Source organism: Paramacrobiotus metropolitanus, unplaced genomic scaffold (genome assembly GCF_019649055.1).
Source record: "Paramacrobiotus metropolitanus isolate TYO unplaced genomic scaffold, Prichtersi_v1.0 Parri_scaffold0000010, whole genome shotgun sequence".
Taxonomy (NCBI): domain Eukaryota; kingdom Metazoa; phylum Tardigrada; class Eutardigrada; order Parachela; family Macrobiotidae; genus Paramacrobiotus; species Paramacrobiotus metropolitanus.
The window spans coordinates 1,189,613-1,206,576 of NW_026570230.1; the positions used below are offsets into that span (position 1 = coordinate 1,189,613).

Below are 16,964 nucleotides of genomic sequence, written 5' to 3' on the forward strand. Positions count from 1 at the left end.
GGGTACTCTATTTTAGTTCAGGCAAAGAAAAAACTTAATTACAGAAAGTATTTTTATTCAGCAAAAACAGGTTGGTAACAACAGAGCCCATGCACTAATCAAATCGTTACCACATCCCGTTAATTTACGAAACAAATCTCTACACGGTTGATTTGGTATTTCGAACTGCTTTCTGCATTGTGCTCAAACTTAACAAAGACTCTCCTTTTAATATGTATACCAGTAGCTCTAACAATAATTTCGGCCGGATTTAGATGTAGATCGGACTAGATCCGCACTGTTCACACAGTTAAATATAATCTACAATGATGTAATGCATATAACTGCAAAATCAGTTTCTAAGTATCGTCATAGTAAGAAAGGGCGTGCTGGCTATAGTAGTAGGACTAGAGTAGTACTGTAGGAGTGTCAGGTATCTGCTATCACAGCTGGAACGCACCCCTCCCCTTGCCAGACCTTCCGACCGGCATGTAGGTCGACGTGTCCGGAGTCAACCCTGCATAAGTAATTTGACGCCCGCTTTCGACGAAGTATGCCTTTTATGCGTAGCTGATGTCCTTTGAGCCCGTGTGGGCTCTGGATAGCGTAGCCGGCCGGGCAGGATGGTATGCGGTTTACCGCTCGTATGCGGAAAGATAATGGGCCAAATAGGGTATCATTATGAAGGACGGTGCACGAAAAAAAATGTTTATGCATCGGCAATCAAAACCATAGGGAGTTACTGCTACCCTCGGGTGGTATCAACCCTCAACGACCGGCTGTTGCCGAAGTTGTTGACCGCGTCTCTACTTTTGAATTACATGTATGCGTCAACACCTGCTAATTAGAAGGCATGCGTCCCAGGGAAAGCGAGTTGAGATCTTCTCATTCGGACAATGTTATCTACATAGACAGTGCATGCGTGTTGCCGAAGATTTGTAAACTGCTCTATATTTTCAGTTTTCGAATCTCCGCTATATCTCCAAATGTGTAATTATAGTTTCCTTTTCGCTGTGGAAATTGTCACTGGAAAATGCGAATCGTCGCAATTCTGTTGGTGGGATTGCGATTTGCGATTGACGGAAGCGCGCGAAAAAGATAAAATTTAATGTGTTGGCAACAAGTAACGCTGGTCAAGTTGACCGTATGTACAGCACATCTGTAAAGACTGCACTTAAAATTAATTCTGATGCCAAACCTAGTGTGCATTATGATAATTATGAATATGTAACAAAATTGAAACTTCTAAACTTTCGCTCGTCCCAGACGGCGAGTCGGCCCAAGCGTACGAAGAAGTTGTATCTGCTTATACCGTTACGTTTGAGTTGAAGAAAACCTTAACGTTAAATAAAACAAATCTGTGATTTAAAATCGTTTAGATTTTTTTTAAACGGTTTACTTTGTATTGCAGTTCTGTAGCCGGACAGGGCGAATTCGGCCACGAATTGGTGGAAAACCGGAAAACGGTATGTTGCAATTTTACTTTGTTAAAGTGTTTATCGTATATTCGTACTAGTAAGCAGTTATCGCCATTCCGTTATGTCGCCAACAATTGCGCGGTTTTTAGTGAAATTTGCTTCAGACTGTTCCTTTTACAGGTGGCTATTTTACACCAAAGGCTATAATGTGGGCGGTGGATCCCATCATCCCTGTGATATTAGTTTTGAAGATTGTAAGGAATTTGTGCTGGAAGGACTGAAAATGAAGGAAGAGCGGGTCGAGGTGGAGGAGCGAAATTTGTTTTAATCTTCTTGATTGGTGCAGGTATTCTACTAAGTTCGTGTACGTAACGTTGCGGTTTTTCGAGATTACTGCGGAGTGCGGACAGTGTTATTTCGATTCAAGATTGTTTCATAAAGACGAGTGTGCCGCGCTGAAAATTTCTTTGGTTTTGCAGTTCTACTTGAAATTTCTATTTAGATGATGGCTATTTTGTAGAAAAGCGCCATTCCGGACTCGGATTTCATTTCAGATCTGATCGCTCGGGGAATAAAGGTATTTTCCTGCACTGCTACGTATTTTTCGATTTGTAGAGCCATCGGGTTTTTCAAAGAAACTCTTTTTTATCCCATTTTTCTGCCGTTTAACGATATGAGCTTTCTTGTAGAAGCGCCTGTACTCTGTAGTCTATATGTATATCCACACCTGTAGTTTGGTTACTTTAAAGTTTGCAGTGTTGAGCTATTCGATTATTAGATTAACCGCATGTATGCGTATGTACGAGTATTAAGTATGCGCATGGTGAATTGGAGCATGAACCCAATTCCCTCTTTCTTCACTGTAGGTACAAAGTGGTCCAAGTCCTTAAAACCGGTAAAGGTTTCATTAGTTTTAATATTTGTAGTTGTGAAATTAGATTTGGACCACTTTGTACCTACCCTCTCACACCTGGCTAGCTGATAACTGGCACGAAAAAAATATCTCCACACTCCGAACTCAGTCTACGTTTGGCCGATGCAGCTTCCGGTTCAGCTACGCTGGAATTTGCGGCAGTCAGAGTGTGGGGATATTTCTTTCGTGCCAGTTATCAACTAGCCAGGTGTGAAGGCGATCGGATTGGATCCAAAGCAGATGCGATTGGAAATGCTCAGTTATCTGTAATGGCCCCAGGTAATGTTTCCGGGGGATGTTTGATTGAGCATCGCGAAACCATTTCCTCGGCGCAAGTGTTCAGCAGTGGAAACGGAACATCAACTGATGACAAAGGGAACATCAGGCGAATTGACTTCTTTCATCGTTTATATGTTTGATGTTTTTACTTAACAAATCTCTAGCTGGTTTATTTGTACTATTTTTTTAAGTAGGACGGAATGAAAGTCTCGTGGCTGCGAACGTTCTGGCTTCAATGGAGAGTAAACGTGCCAGTCCGGAGAAACGTCCGGTTCAACTCGTTCCAGGACAGAATATGGGGGCCGCTTACAATGAATGAGATGCTGGCGCTTGATCCCAAAAAATTACCCCTGATGAAGCAGCTGACTTTAAGGATATCGTAAGGTGACGTTTACGTTTGAGGATGAAAAGGGGAGGTTTCAAACATTGATTGCCGGGAATAAAACCTGAGCGGTATAAGAATATATTGTGAGCCATGCGATTTTTGTATTAATTTATTTTCACGAAATTTTCTGCGTGAAATTCCACTGCCATAACGTATTTTTTTGCGTTTTCGAGATCGTTTTCGTGATTTGTTAACCTTGCTGATTGTTACTGGTAGTCAACCTGGTTGATGTTTTCTACAAAAGCTTCTAGCAGTAGGTCTTATTGTATAGAAGTACAGATATTATGCCAGTTATTATGCCATATACTGCCAGTTCGGGCGTTTTTAATTGCACTGCATCTTTCGTCTTTTAACAAACACTGTTGTTAGTAAAGTTTCACATTTTTGCACTTTTCAATAAAATAATCACATTGACGAAATAAGCCAGGAAACGCTACAGCGTTCCCAGTTAATTAAGATAAATACAGGCGTGCAAAACTGATACATATACGGGCAAAACTGAGCTGAGAAGCGTTATAAACCCGTTTAGCTACAGCTAAATTCCGGCTCCAGCCGGTTTCAATTCCGGTGGCAAATCCGGTCGCAGTAGTGCTTTGATAAAGTTATCCTCATGCTCATACATCAACTTGTACGCTTCCGGTCCTTCACTCAAGCGCATATAATGCGTCACCACAAACCGCGGATCCAGCGTCCCATCCAACACCTTCTCCAAGCAGTACCGCCACAGTTTCTGGATCGGTGTCCCCCCGCAACGCATCGTCAGATTCTTAAACATAAACATCCCCATGGGAAACTGATTGGCCAGACCCACATACGTGGCAATAATCGTCAATTTCCCGAACGGCCGCAGGGCTTTACAGCACTCCGTAATGGTCTCCGAGGTGTCGGTCTCCAGCATCAGCGTCCGTTGGACTTTATGCAAGACGCCCTTGGCGAACCGGTACCCGGCGGCATCGATAGCCACATCCCAGCCGCGCGGTTCCATATCGGCCAGTGTCCGGTTAACGTCCTGTTCGTTATAGTTGATGACCTCGATACCCAGCTTCTTGTGGGCCACATCCAGTCGGTAGGCTGTACCGGAAATGCCGACGATGCGGCGTGCTCCGAGGATCTGGCACCAGCGAGCGGCCAGCAGTCCGATGGGGCCCATACCCCAGATGGCCACGGTGTCGCCTTCGCGGACATCGCGTGCAGCGTGATAGGAGGTGGGGATGATATCGGAGAGATATAAGGCCTTTTCGTCTAAAAGATCGATCGGGATGGGCAAGCAGTTCAAGTCGGCGAAAGGGACACGGACGTACTCGGCTTGACCCCCCTTGTAGTCACCTATGAAAGAGCTGAATTTAAAGGTCACGCCCATTTTATCAAATAGGACATTTAGCACAGAGTCCACCGACTGAACTTACGCAACATTACCAATAATAAAAACTGTATATGTTCAAATTAAAACAATGTAATTAAGAAGTTTATTCAGTAATCAAATAACTTTATTTATATTTAAACAAAGTGATTGCTGCCACATTCAACGATTCATTTGTGTCACGATTGTACGGACCAGTAGAAGGAATACTATTTAGGTAACACTAACACAGGAATCCGTATGTAATACAAGTAGTGCTTTATTTTGCTTTATTTTATTGGCTTTTCTTCATGTACACCGGCTGCTTTCTTATTACAGTTATGAATTCCAAATACAACTTAACTCTTCAGCTTGGTTCAGTTTATTTTTGACCGACAAAGCGCCTAAAAGTGCGCTGCGTTTCCCGGAGTAATATATCTGCATTCTTATGTACCACGGTACATTGCGTTATTTATTGTACCTGCTAAAGCTCCAAATCCAAATATGCCACAAGAATTATGCCCCACCGCCTGCTCCTGCACACGACTGGAATTGGTCGTGCTGCAGCTGGAAAACTCTCCCCGCTGACAGAATTCACACTTTCCGCATATGATAGCAAAAGCCACAACCACCCGCGCTCCAATCGGCAGCTCCACTTCCACTCCCTTGGCCTCCACAATCCCCATGAACTCATGTCCGACGATGTCGCCCTCGTTCATCCCCGGCACTTCCCCGGCATAGACATGCAGATCACTGCCGCAGATACTGGTGGCCGTCACCCGGATGATAGCGTCGGTCGGCGCACAAATGACCGGACGCGGCACCAGCTCATATCGCATATCCAGAGCTTTGTGCCAGACGACGGCGCTCATGCGGGTCGTTGGATCCTCGATCGGCTCGCTCGGACCGCTACTGACGGGCTTACGGCCGAGAACGGCATCCGCTAAATTTACTGCCGCATTCATTGCCATGGTTTATGATTTACGTGGTTAGGTTCTTTTTCTGATCGGTGAATCTAGTGGAAACAGAACAGATAAAATAACAACAGGGGAAAATGTTCAAAAAGCGCAAAATTATTCGTAACAGTATGTTACTGTGCATATAACATCTAGTGGTAGACGGTAAAGAACTAGCTACAAGTTACCAGATAGAATTTATTGCAGTTTAGAATTTATTGCCGCAGACTGCAATGGATTCTAGATACCATGATGAGCAGGATTGGAAAATACCAGTAAAAATATGGATTTTCCGTATCACCGACCTTCACCACTAACTGGAAAATGCCTCCGAGCGATGTTGTACAGTGTTCACATACCATGCCGGTACAAAGCAGTGCATGCGGTGCATTTAACGATAGGCGCCGCACAACAACAAAAAAACTGTATTGTACAATACATGGTAAAGTGCAATTCGTGTAGCTGAAGCAATGATGCTATTGTTTCGAAGCGAAACATTTTGCCAGATTTAGATTTGAGGCGATAGTTTAGCAATATTTATTTGTGGCAGTGATCCTTATTGCAGCCATTTCACGTCCTCAACTACTTTTCAACATATAGAAGTATTATTGCTAATAGCCAGTATAATTTTACGTCACGCTGGTCATTACTCATTACTCTTTAGTCCCTTTACCAGTGTGTCGAGGTTCAGAGTGCGGGATGGATTTAGTTTATTATGGAATTTGCAAATTTAATTGCTGGCATAAGAGAAACCTGAGTACAGCCGCTGAAAATACTTACTGTACTCGTACTTGTGCACGTGCAAAGAAAAACGGGAAACCATTATATCAAACGCGTGTTATTCGTAATCTGAGATTGTCTAAGCTTTACTTATAAAATCTCATAGGCTTTGATGTAGCTGAATGTAAACAATAATGACATGGAACCGCCATTTGAACTGTCTGGGATCTCCAGATCTCAGCGGGAGTTTAAAGATGAAATGACGCAAGTGTTATCGATGACCAGTTTGCAGTTGTTGAAAATGACTTAGTGACGACTTTTTGTGCGCAAGTAATTTCTCGCCAATCACTCGCAGTGGAAATTGAAAACAGTAAATAATTATCAGCTATTTTTGCAAAGTTTACATCTGCTTGATTCAAATTAACCGTTGAACTGGAAAAGTTCATTTAAGTTGTTAGTCGCTCATTGTCAGTATACAACTGTTTATCATTTTGCTGGTTTCTTTTATAATGGTCCCAAAAGCGATTTTATTTGCATTTATTTCATGGACTGTATATGTACTTCCGTGGTGCGACAATGCCATCGAACTGGATTACCAGGTCGCTGGTACTTAAGAAGAAAAAACGTGCCATGTCAAAAGCTATCCAGGCTTTTCTAATCCATCGACGCCGCTGTCTATGTAGACAGGAGCATGGAAATATTAAAGGCAGTGTCATGTCGCACTTTTGCACGTAATGGAGGGTTTATATGGGCAATAAATCCGCAACAGCACCGCCCCGAACCAGGGTCTCCTTGGCATGGAGAAAAAACGCCACTTTTACTGCTTCATCACGATCCATGTATATTGTAAAAATCAGATCTGCGCAGTGTCACATGAAAGGAATAGAGAGGGAGTTGGGCTATTACAGCGATATCGTCATAAAAGTCACGATGATCAAATATTTAAAACATGGTGCGTCGCAGGGCAAACTTCGTAACAGATAAATGGACATAAAAAATGTTATACGGCGCAGTAGCGCAGTAAAAGCCGGTGTTGTCCAGATTGACATATAACATTATAATCAATGACGCAAAACAAGACATTTCAAGGAGCCGAACAATCAATACATTATTTATGTAATGCAGTAGCAGGTATTTATTTTGTTATGTGTAAAACAGAATGAGAACAAAAAGCAAGAATTGCAGCGTATGTACAGGGAGCTGACGTTCTCTGGTACTGACGGCAATTTTTTAGACCAGCCGGGTGTACGCGGCGACAATACGTTGATCCAAGACAGCCTTATATAATTTGGCGGCTTGCTACTTGGCTGTGATGGAACTGGTTATCCGTCCCGATGAATCCGCTGGTAGCCTGCATCGAACAAATTAAAGTTACCAACATGTAGATCAGTTGTGAACTTGTGAACCAGCGCTGTTGTTGCGTAAGTTAAGATAGATTAGTTATCTACGTAATTATACCGTAAAACATTTTTTATTTACCGGCTTCAATAGTTTTTCAGATAACTCTCATGCTTTATTTTTCGATGGCTCTAGCCGTTGACCATGTACAGGCTAAAGCTATCTGGATATGACGCAGGTTTTCTCATCTTATATTCGAAATTCCTGCTGACCTTTGACACCGAAATAGATCCTGGTATCCGGTGTAGATGCACGCCAAGTGCGGATTAGTCCCATCCGCAGCTGAAAGGGATCCCAGCTCCAGACTGGCGCCTGTATATAATAATCTTAATTAAATATTCTTCGGCAAAAAAAATTTGCAATTATAATTTATTACAAACAGCTTGCAGTTATAACTTATAATTCTTTACCGGAATAAATCTACATAATATAAATTTGTATAATACGTAGTACTCAAGACAGACTGCAGTCTGTAGGCCCCACTATCAAATAGTATGAATGTATCTAAAAGTCAAATTGCTGTAATTTTGCGCATTTACAGTTTGAGGCAGTTCTCAGACAGGTTTTCGTTTCGCAACAGAAGTATTAATAAAAACCGTGCCCTTTTTGACTAAACTTATAACTGCTGCTTGATAGCTGCTGGGTGGTTCTAATAATGAGGAATGTGGTAGAGACTGCAAAAACTAATCCACAGAATGCCCGTTTTTTAATTTCGATGGGTGGAAATTGATTCGTTTCTTCCAGTTAATTGTGTGTTAATCAGTTTACCGCTGTTAAATTCCTGCATCCTTGCGAGGTCGGGTGTGGGACCTAATTTTAGCCAACACGTGTTTCTCGCGTGGCGGATTTAAAAGATTAAAGGAGCGGTTATTTCAGAATCAGACTTCAATCAGATACTGCTGCAGACTAGAACCAATAATGCTGAGACCGACACGAGACTCTGTCGCCACGATAGTGTGTTAACAATTAAAATTTAATTAAATTAAATTGTAATCTGAAAGATTAATTCCCACGTGCATGTTAGCGGCATTTCAATCCGAAATTTCTACTAGCATGAGTGACTTCCCTCGAAAACTTATTTTCGTTATTTTCGATAAATAAGCCACATGTTTTAAAAAAAAACGTATGCGAAAACTTTCAATTTAATTTCACAATACAAAGTTTAATTACAATATACTTTTGCGCAGTAGTTGCCATCTGAATTTGAACCAACTAACTAAAGATTCGAAACAATATTTTACTTGTATCTGTATCTGCACCAAATGCAAAATAATTGTAAGATTTGTAAAAAGTTAAAAAGACTATTTCTGATCAGGAAGCAAAATATTTGTAAAATTATACGTCAAGCATACATGCAGAAGTGCTTAACAGTGCTAAAGACGTTAATGGATGTTTTGGTTTTACTTCCAAATCTAACTTTAAAGCAATATTATCCAGCTGTGACGCAAGAATAATAATAACCGAAATAGATGGTGATACTTTAAGTATTTGTTGATACATATTGAACGCTTGCTATACTGGGTAGACGATTGCAACCACAAGAAATGCGGGGGTACAACCATACTATAGCGGTTTTTTGTAGAACAGGAAAGAAAGAAGTAGTAAATATAATCACAGATTTATATTAATATTTGTAAAATTGCATTTGCGAGATTTTTTATGCGTTTAATCTGTTTTTGGCTACTTGCAATCGAGTTGATATTTGAAAGGATAAGAATTTTCCAATAAAACAAAGCCTGATACGTTTGTGTATGAGCTGCTGACTGGCCTGCCACGCATTTTCGCACTGTTGTGTACACCGGCGCAAAATTTCGCGTGTCAAATAATTCGAGTTACGAGATGTAAACCAAAGGATTGGTATTCTTCATTTCGCGGGATGTTGCTCTTTTAACAGTAAGAAAACGAAAGGGCACGCTTTAAGCTATAAGTATGTAGATGTAAACATGAAATATTTACAACATCAGGTAACGAATGCGTGTTACTCGCTTGCCGGTTTAAATGTTGGTGCACTAAAGGTCACCCTGATACCGCGTAGACAAAATTCGCTGTATTAGCGAATTAAATATAAAATTCCCTAATGTTAGCGAATTTTATATTTTTTTTCAATAATGAAAGGATTTCAATGCCACAAACATCGAAAATTGTTTGGTTGTGAAACTATGAGTGTAGTACAAAACATTACGGCTAACAGCAAGTTAGCTAAGTGCAAGTTCAAGAAATGTATAGCAAGATAAGATGATATTTGACTCATTAGCGTTACCTACCTTGATCATCGACGATGACTCCTTGGGATCGCTTCCCATAGCGACCGTTAGTGAAGAACTGGCCGAGGCAGGCTTCGAAGAGGATGAAAGCAAAGAAAAGTCTGAGGAACATTTTCCAGTAGTAACAGAGACCGCTGACCGACAAGGGATCCTGGAACCGATACAGTACCGCGTGAGACTACAAAGCGAGTAAAAGTTAACGTCTAATCTACGGGAAACGAACGAACGCGACACACAATTCCGACTGGACATGGATTGATAGCAACATTTACAGCCCTAGCTGATGCGGGATTATATTGAAAACGAGGCTACACTTGTTATTCATGGCCCTTAACTTCCCGGCATTGTTGATTTAGTGCCGGTATGGAGAGGGTCGGCAACAGCGTCGGTTGATGCCGGGTTGGTATATGGCCAGAATCATCCAGATGACGCTAATCCCATAATGATGAGACATTACGACAGATTCGTCATTGTCTTACCTGGATGGGCCGATCCGTCTAGCTTGACCACAATTCGATTCGGGAGGTATAGCGCTGCACTTTACCGGCGAGTACTGCCTGACGCCATCAACACACTAAACATTCACAATCAAAGTATGTCACGAACGCGCGCAAGTGCAAAAACTGCCAGGCAGTGAGTGTGCTCACGTAATATGTCACCTTTTCAACACTGCTGCAAGGCGCGATAAGTCGAGGGGGCACGCGGGGCAAAAAACGTCTAACGTATACTCGACCGCCGGTGCTGGACAGATATCTTCCGCGTTTTAACGTGCAGTCACTAAACTCCGTCAGTAAAGTTTACGGTTTGGGTGTGATTTTACTGTCGTTGACTGTTGACTGCGAAGCGTGTCGGCAGTGACGATCAAATCCCGGGTGCGGGATGATAAGGCGGGAAACATCCGGTTGAAAGCAATAGACGGAATCAATAGTTGTTAATAATCGTACATGTTTGCTTACGCAGGACGTTGTGGTGTATTGTAGTCAGTCGTAGCACGCAAGCGCGATAAGGTCTCTAGTCTCAGATCGGGTATGCCGTCATAATCAACAATCGCGCGGTATGAAAATATGGGACAAAGGCTGTAATTGCTAAAGTATGTTTTCCTAATAGGAAATCCGAACTTGGATTCAAATCTCTGAAGATTTTCCCTTTAGGATTTCTACAGCATGCAGCTAATTTAAAAATGCGTTGCAAACCACACTGTCTTGTTCGCGGTGGAACGCAATGCACGCTACAACGCGTGAGCCGGCACATTGTGTTTCGCTGACCTTTGGTGTTTAGCTTGCTGCGCACTGACGCTCATCACGCATCTTCTTTCTGCTGCTCTACTGTTTATTTCTTTGCCGTATTTCATAGTGAATTCGTTTTACAAATTTAATTACGCAAGGCACTTCGTATAGTCTATTCGTGGTTAAAGAACAGGCTAAAAGTTTAGCCTGTACAAGTACACACTGTATCAGATACCCGTACCGGCTCGCAAGCGACCTTCATGTCTTCAGTGGGAGATGAAAATTTTACAGTTTTGGTATGGGTTCTCCGTTCTCGTACCGGTAGTCCGACCACCTTGCTAAAAATTTACTTTGAAGAAGTAATCCAAAACAGTTAGACAGTTACTCACAGTTTTAGTTCGAACCGTACGAGTAGTGATAGTGCGAAATCTACGTCTTTAGGACTACGGTATAATTAAATATTTATTGTTTAGAAGTATACGTGTGAAATTTCTTGCTCTATCGTAGATACAGATACGTACAGTCGCGATCGCGGGAGATAATTATATCTATATATATTCTGCTCGGCATCGGAAACAAAACAAATTGCAATACTTAATTTATTGAAAACTTGGCACAACTACACAGTGGAAATCGAGCAATTTTATTCAAGACCACGGAAAGCTCAGAGCTACAAATTTACAATACTTACTGTTCTTATAAAGTTTATTCACGTTATTGAATTTGTTCACTGTAATTAAATTTCTTAACGTTTTGCTTCACGTACGTTCACGAACAAAACCAGTGGTCTGTTTGATAATTATCCTAAAATATACCTTTGGCTTTATCGGTTAAAGTCTTAAAGATGACTTCTGCTAAAGATCTAAAGTCAAAAACTAGATTGGTCCCGTCGAAATAAGCGCGAAATTTCATTATATATACGATAAGAGAAAAATTACAAAACAAAAATTCAACTTTAAATTTAAACTTTAATAATTAATTGGTAAGATAAACGGTAGCCGGATAATGCATAAGTTTCGACATGAGTTGTACTTGACAGCGTCACACAAATAAACCGCTTGTACTCATCGGCTTCACAGTATCTGAAAGATGATATCACCGAACTTCCTGCAGTTGCATGAACGCGAATTTTCTAGCGGTCGTTTTTGCGGTTGCCTTTTCGTTTTTGGCTCTGAAAACTTTTTTAAATATCTCGCTGGGAAATTTGGAAGTTCTGCACAACGATCATATAATTTTTAACCACACTGGGCCTTCGTATTAATCTGGTAACATCACTCGTTAACGGTAGGTGTGAAGTTTAGAGCCACCAAGCAACATAACTTTCCGAGCGAGAGATAACTGTTGCTGGTTTGCGATGGTCTTGTAACGTCGCTACTCGCTAGCTATCTTTTGTTTGCACGGCCTGGAACTAGTCTATCTCGTGGACAGGTCCGTCGTATCGGCGGTTTTTGATTTGTGATTAGTACGGTTCAATCCTTTTGGCATTTTCTGTTTTAGAACTCGTAGTATTCAACAGAAATGACAGCCGATATCACCCTGAGCGCAGCAGCGGTGGCCTTGGCTCCAGCCACTTGGAAGTACGGCGCATTGCTGACGGGCGTTGTTATCACTCAGATTCTGGGCATGGTAAGAGTAAACTCAATCAGTAAAAGCTGAAACCTTAAGAACTGGCCGATTTCTCGGAAGATAATATATTCAAGATATGTGATAATGTAAAATTGCTGGCATCCCGTCATTTGCGCACATTTATTCCTGATCTGTGTCTCGGTTGACAGTTGTGGTATTCACCGTTGCTCTTCGGTAATATTTGGCTGGATTATCATCCCGAGATCAAAAAGAAGATTTCAGCGGGCCCCGTCAATTTCAAGGCCAAGATGGTGGCATCCGCCATCGGGGATATGGTGTTCGCTCTGTTCCTCAGGTGAGTGGCAATATTTGTCGTTCTGTCAGATCGTTTAATGAAACGGTTTGTTAGCTTTGGTGGCAGCACTTTCAACTTGCTGTTAATTGTTAGCAACATTTTTAACGTATTGATGCGTTGTAATGATTTACGGTTATCCGTGATGTTTCGATGCCAAAACCGTTTTTTTCTCATGCGCCAGCCTGTTTTTCCATCCGAATTCTTTGGAGGTGGGTGTTCGTATTTCGTAACATCTTTCCGAATGGACCAGTATCTTTAATTTTCTGCATTACTATTGCAATAGAGTGCCATCGTGATGACCGTCGGATTGGAGATGCTCAACCTGTTGATGCAGTGGCAGCACATTGTCTGGGTGGACCAGAAGTTGGGATGTCTGGTCATCGATCAGGGATACGACACCCTGTCAATCTTCATTAAACTGCTTACACTGGCCTACGTTCCTTTTTAAAGGATCGTCACTGGCTGTGTAGGAGGCTGTATTGCCGTTTTTTTACGTTATTTTCTCTCATTTATACCAAATTTTCAGGGCTGTTTTTCCTCTTTAACCGTACAGTGTTTTGGTACTCGTACGTGAGAAAATCCCTTTTGTGCTTTTGTGTAATGCGTTTGCTTGGATTAGATGCCCTCAGCGTGAATTTTGTGCTGTTTGAAAAAAAAGTGAAAAATTGTGCAGCTTACCCTGAATAGCATGTACTAGCAACCGTTTGAGTTTAATGCTGTAAACGCAGAAAACATACGAGTACTTCTACAAAAACATACACACATCACCCATGGTCCCATACTTACTGGACTCTGCAGAGTCGGCAGACTGTAGTGTATAGCATAGTATTGTAACAGCAGCCGGTTTGACTGCTGTTCTAGTGGGTTGGTTAATCCACCTTACCACGATCTGTCGGCTGTTAGTGTGGGAAAGGCTGGCACGGTCGGCAGCGATGCTGACCGGAAGCTGACTACCGTTTACAGGGTGACAATGATGGGAGATGCACGATCATCCCATAGCGATTACGCAACACAACACAAGGTCATCGCAGGTGTTTATTAGCAAGTACAACGTAGCAAGAATCAGTGAGCAACGCAAGCTGAGGAGCAAGAAGTGCATAAGCACGGGAGCAAGAAGCACGGGAAGCGCATTAGCAAGAAGTGCATAAGCACAGGGCAAGATTCGGAGCAAGCTGCAGCAAGACTAATTTCAAGATGTTTCTGACCGTGAGATGCGGTCGGTAAAAGTAGGAAAACTAGGATTCTGATCTTCATAACACAACAACCAATAAACAGTAGAGAAAGGTAATTAACACTCCTACTGGCGGTACATCTAATTTCTATCGCTACAGTATTGTATTAGAATACTGCTTGAATACCTGATTTTATGCAGAAACTGCAGATCACATCATTACAGGCATAACCAAGAAATTGTATTATTTTTGTATAACCGAAATTTTACTTTGCACAGGCATTCTATACTTCTATGCTATGATTCTATCGTATTGGTATGTTTTAATAAATATTTTTCTGATATTTTCGACGATCGACGTAACATTACAAACAAACGTTGCCTTACTCAAAAAGTCTCAAATACTGCTAGCATACAGTGTATTTGAATTTTGCGACTCCGAATCTCCCGACATACAGATGGGTACAATAATTGTAGTGCCATTAATTTACAGAATAGATCATAGCTGCATCGTAGTACGTACTCTATTCCCGAGTAAATACTCTGCAGCTTGTAGGAAAAACGTTAGTTTAACGTGTAACTACCGTTAGGTGAACAGAGGTGTCTCAATTTTGGCCGTTAACTAACATTCGTAACGTTTTTTAACTAACGTTTTTTTTGCAAGTTGTTTTACTCGGGATTGTACAATACAGTACCCTATTGCCGCACAAAAACAAGGGTGATTGCCTTTCTGTTTCCAAAAGAAAGGTTATTTCATTTCTTTACGTTGCTAGCTATAAACAGGTCATGTACTTAATTAACCCTAATTCTTAAGTCACTGCCGAGGGGTGAAATGTTTACATAATTATAGTATTTGGGATGGGTTTACCTGTTGGTGGAAGTTCAACACATTTGGATCAAAGCGTTGTCGGAGACATCCGTTGTGTGAAGAGTGTTCCTTAGTGGTATCATCCACAGAACAATTTACTCGGTTATTGTACAGCTATATGCAGATGCAGGTACCAAGTGGTCCAAGTCTCAATAACCTCTAACATCCTTAATTATAAGACTCTTAAAACTTCTTCTGTGACTGTTGAACGGTTACATATATAAATATATAGAATGACATACAGATATTGCAGAATCTGAATATCTATATAATATCTATATAGTACAGCTAAAAACAGATAGTAAACAGATAGTACAGCTAAAAACTTGAATATATTCACTAGTTCGAAGCAAGGTTTTAATGCTTTATCAGTTTTAAGTTGTAAACTTGAAGTTACTGTGGAGCTGATTGCAAAACTATGCATTCATAATTTCAAGCCTTATATAATAATTTTTGCGGTATAACGAGCGCCGCTCCGCCGAGCGCCCTATAGCGTTATGTAATAATATTAAACAAAATTAACACATTATCCGCTCCTAGTCTCATGTTGTTGGCTGATGCTGCGGATACCACACTACTCTGTATTATCGATAACTACTCTGTATTAATTATCGATGTATTGCAAGTATTATATTGTACAATACATACAGTATCACGTAGTAGCGTATACAATATCATTATCAGGGCCGTTAGGCTATGCTACACCTTTTGATACTCGAGAATAAGAAAAAAGTAAACAGAAAAATAACGTCGACACGAAGCGTACGCGTGCGCTGTAGTTTTTTTGGCACGTTGAGCAATAATTCAGGAATCCATCGATGTCAAAATTAATGAGTCACACGATTTGCAGCAAAATATCAGCACACGTTTCGCTTTAATACATGCAAAGCGCTTATTTACAACAAATAATTATGCAAAAGCGAACAAATTATGTACGTACAGACTACTTCCATAGTAGTAACACCAAGAATATAAAATATGCCAAGTACTGCTAGAGGAAAGTAAGGAATTTCAATTATCATACAGTATACGGGAAAACTTACATGTTTATGCATCAATATCAGGTACTTTCGTACGATAAATTTCCAGTTTATTACAAGTACAACATCGAATATTATTGTTTAATTACCGTTCCGAAAACGATTTACTTAGCGTTTTCTTGTACAGCGAATCGTCCGGTCGCCGTCTTTGTTGGTTTGTTGACTGGCTGTCCACTGCAGATATATGCTTCAAAATTCCTTTTCGGTTTCCGGTTTCCACGGATTTTGCCAGTGTATCTGAAGTACTTTCTGTTCTGTTAGCTGCGTGCGACATTTTAGGATCCGATCGTCGTATCGAAATCGGCAGTGAGTGTCCTTGCATTCTTTCGACAGCAGCATTCGTGCGTTTCTCCGTTATGTTAACTGCTACGGATTCCGACACGGTGTGAGTTCTTTTCGGAGGAGAACATTTTTCTCTGTCGTCGGATAAAGTCGGACTGCGCTTGCCGTCCGATTGCCGGTTTACCGTTGAACTGATGCTTACACCACGATGGAATGCGAAACTTAACGTGTTCATTTTGATTCTTGACAGAAAACTGCAATACTATCAACACAGAATAAAATACGACTTTATGTTGGACTACAATTAACGAGTGCCATTTATGCAAGTTTCTACATCTGTGCTCTGCCAGCAGTGATACATACTACGAAGTGCATCTGAATTTTCCGGTTACATGTTTTCGGTGTCGGCTTGATATAAGCATCAACAGAACTTATAATTGAAGCACACAAGCAACAAACTCACACGAAAGTAAAAATACAGGATTTTGTACTCAAATAATCTTGCTTAACCAGTAGCACTTCATCGAATACTGGCTTGTCACCTGCTACGTAGCCCGAAGGGCACTGCTATCGAATCAAGTGCATTAAACATATCTATAGTTCATGGCAATCAGTATTACGTTCTTCAGAAGTGTTGATTAATGATGATACGATGAACCCATGGTTTCAGGAATTCAATGGATAAAAACGAAACAGCTGGCGTAATTGATCAAAAATTTGCCCTACACAATTGATCAAAAATTTGCCCTACACAGCTCCAGCGATACTGACTGAACTAATAATAATAATAAGCAAATACCGTGTA

General features: G+C 41.1%; 3 protein-coding genes and 1 long non-coding RNA gene across 6 annotated transcripts; 2 read left to right on the forward strand and 2 right to left on the reverse strand.

Moving 5' to 3' along the window:
* The first annotated feature begins 1,614 nt into the window (after positions 1 to 1,614).
* LOC129583220 (uncharacterized) lies at positions 1,615 to 3,287 on the forward strand. Its single transcript, XR_008689766.1, has 3 exons — positions 1,615 to 1,743; positions 1,918 to 1,974; positions 2,590 to 3,287. It is a non-coding gene; the product is annotated as an uncharacterized LOC129583220 (long non-coding RNA).
* Positions 3,278 to 5,524, reverse strand: LOC129583218 (uncharacterized). Of its 2 annotated transcripts, XM_055474919.1 has the most exons (3): positions 5,458 to 5,524; positions 4,795 to 5,328; positions 3,278 to 4,300 (listed from the first exon to the last, which is right to left on the reverse strand). In XM_055474919.1, exons 2-3 carry the CDS (start codon positions 5,282 to 5,284, stop codon positions 3,510 to 3,512), a joined length of 1,281 nt encoding a protein of 426 aa, XP_055330894.1. In that variant the 5' UTR covers positions 5,285 to 5,328; positions 5,458 to 5,524; the 3' UTR covers positions 3,278 to 3,509. The 2 variants fall into 2 exon arrangements, with proteins under 2 accessions (XP_055330894.1, XP_055330893.1); XM_055474918.1 differs by having other exon boundaries at positions 4,795 to 5,501.
* Positions 5,525 to 6,914: 1,390 nt separating this feature from the next.
* On the reverse strand, positions 6,915 to 10,486 carry LOC129583219 (uncharacterized). 2 transcript variants are annotated; one of them, XM_055474922.1, is made up of 4 exons: positions 10,131 to 10,486; positions 9,652 to 9,802; positions 7,600 to 7,699; positions 6,915 to 7,340 (listed from the first exon to the last, which is right to left on the reverse strand). In XM_055474922.1, exons 2-4 carry the CDS (start codon positions 9,761 to 9,763, stop codon positions 7,289 to 7,291), a joined length of 264 nt encoding a protein of 87 aa, XP_055330897.1. In that variant the 5' UTR covers positions 9,764 to 9,802; positions 10,131 to 10,486; the 3' UTR covers positions 6,915 to 7,288. The 2 variants fall into 2 exon arrangements, with proteins under 2 accessions (XP_055330897.1, XP_055330895.1); XM_055474920.1 differs by having other exon boundaries at positions 9,652 to 9,829.
* Positions 10,487 to 11,999: 1,513 nt separating this feature from the next.
* Positions 12,000 to 13,466, forward strand: LOC129583405 (uncharacterized). Its single transcript, XM_055475188.1, has 5 exons — positions 12,000 to 12,161; positions 12,375 to 12,503; positions 12,653 to 12,798; positions 12,980 to 13,007; positions 13,082 to 13,466. Exons 2-5 carry the CDS (start codon positions 12,396 to 12,398, stop codon positions 13,244 to 13,246), a joined length of 447 nt encoding a protein of 148 aa, XP_055331163.1. The 5' UTR covers positions 12,000 to 12,161; positions 12,375 to 12,395; the 3' UTR covers positions 13,247 to 13,466.
* The last annotated feature ends 3,498 nt before the right edge of the window (positions 13,467 to 16,964 follow it).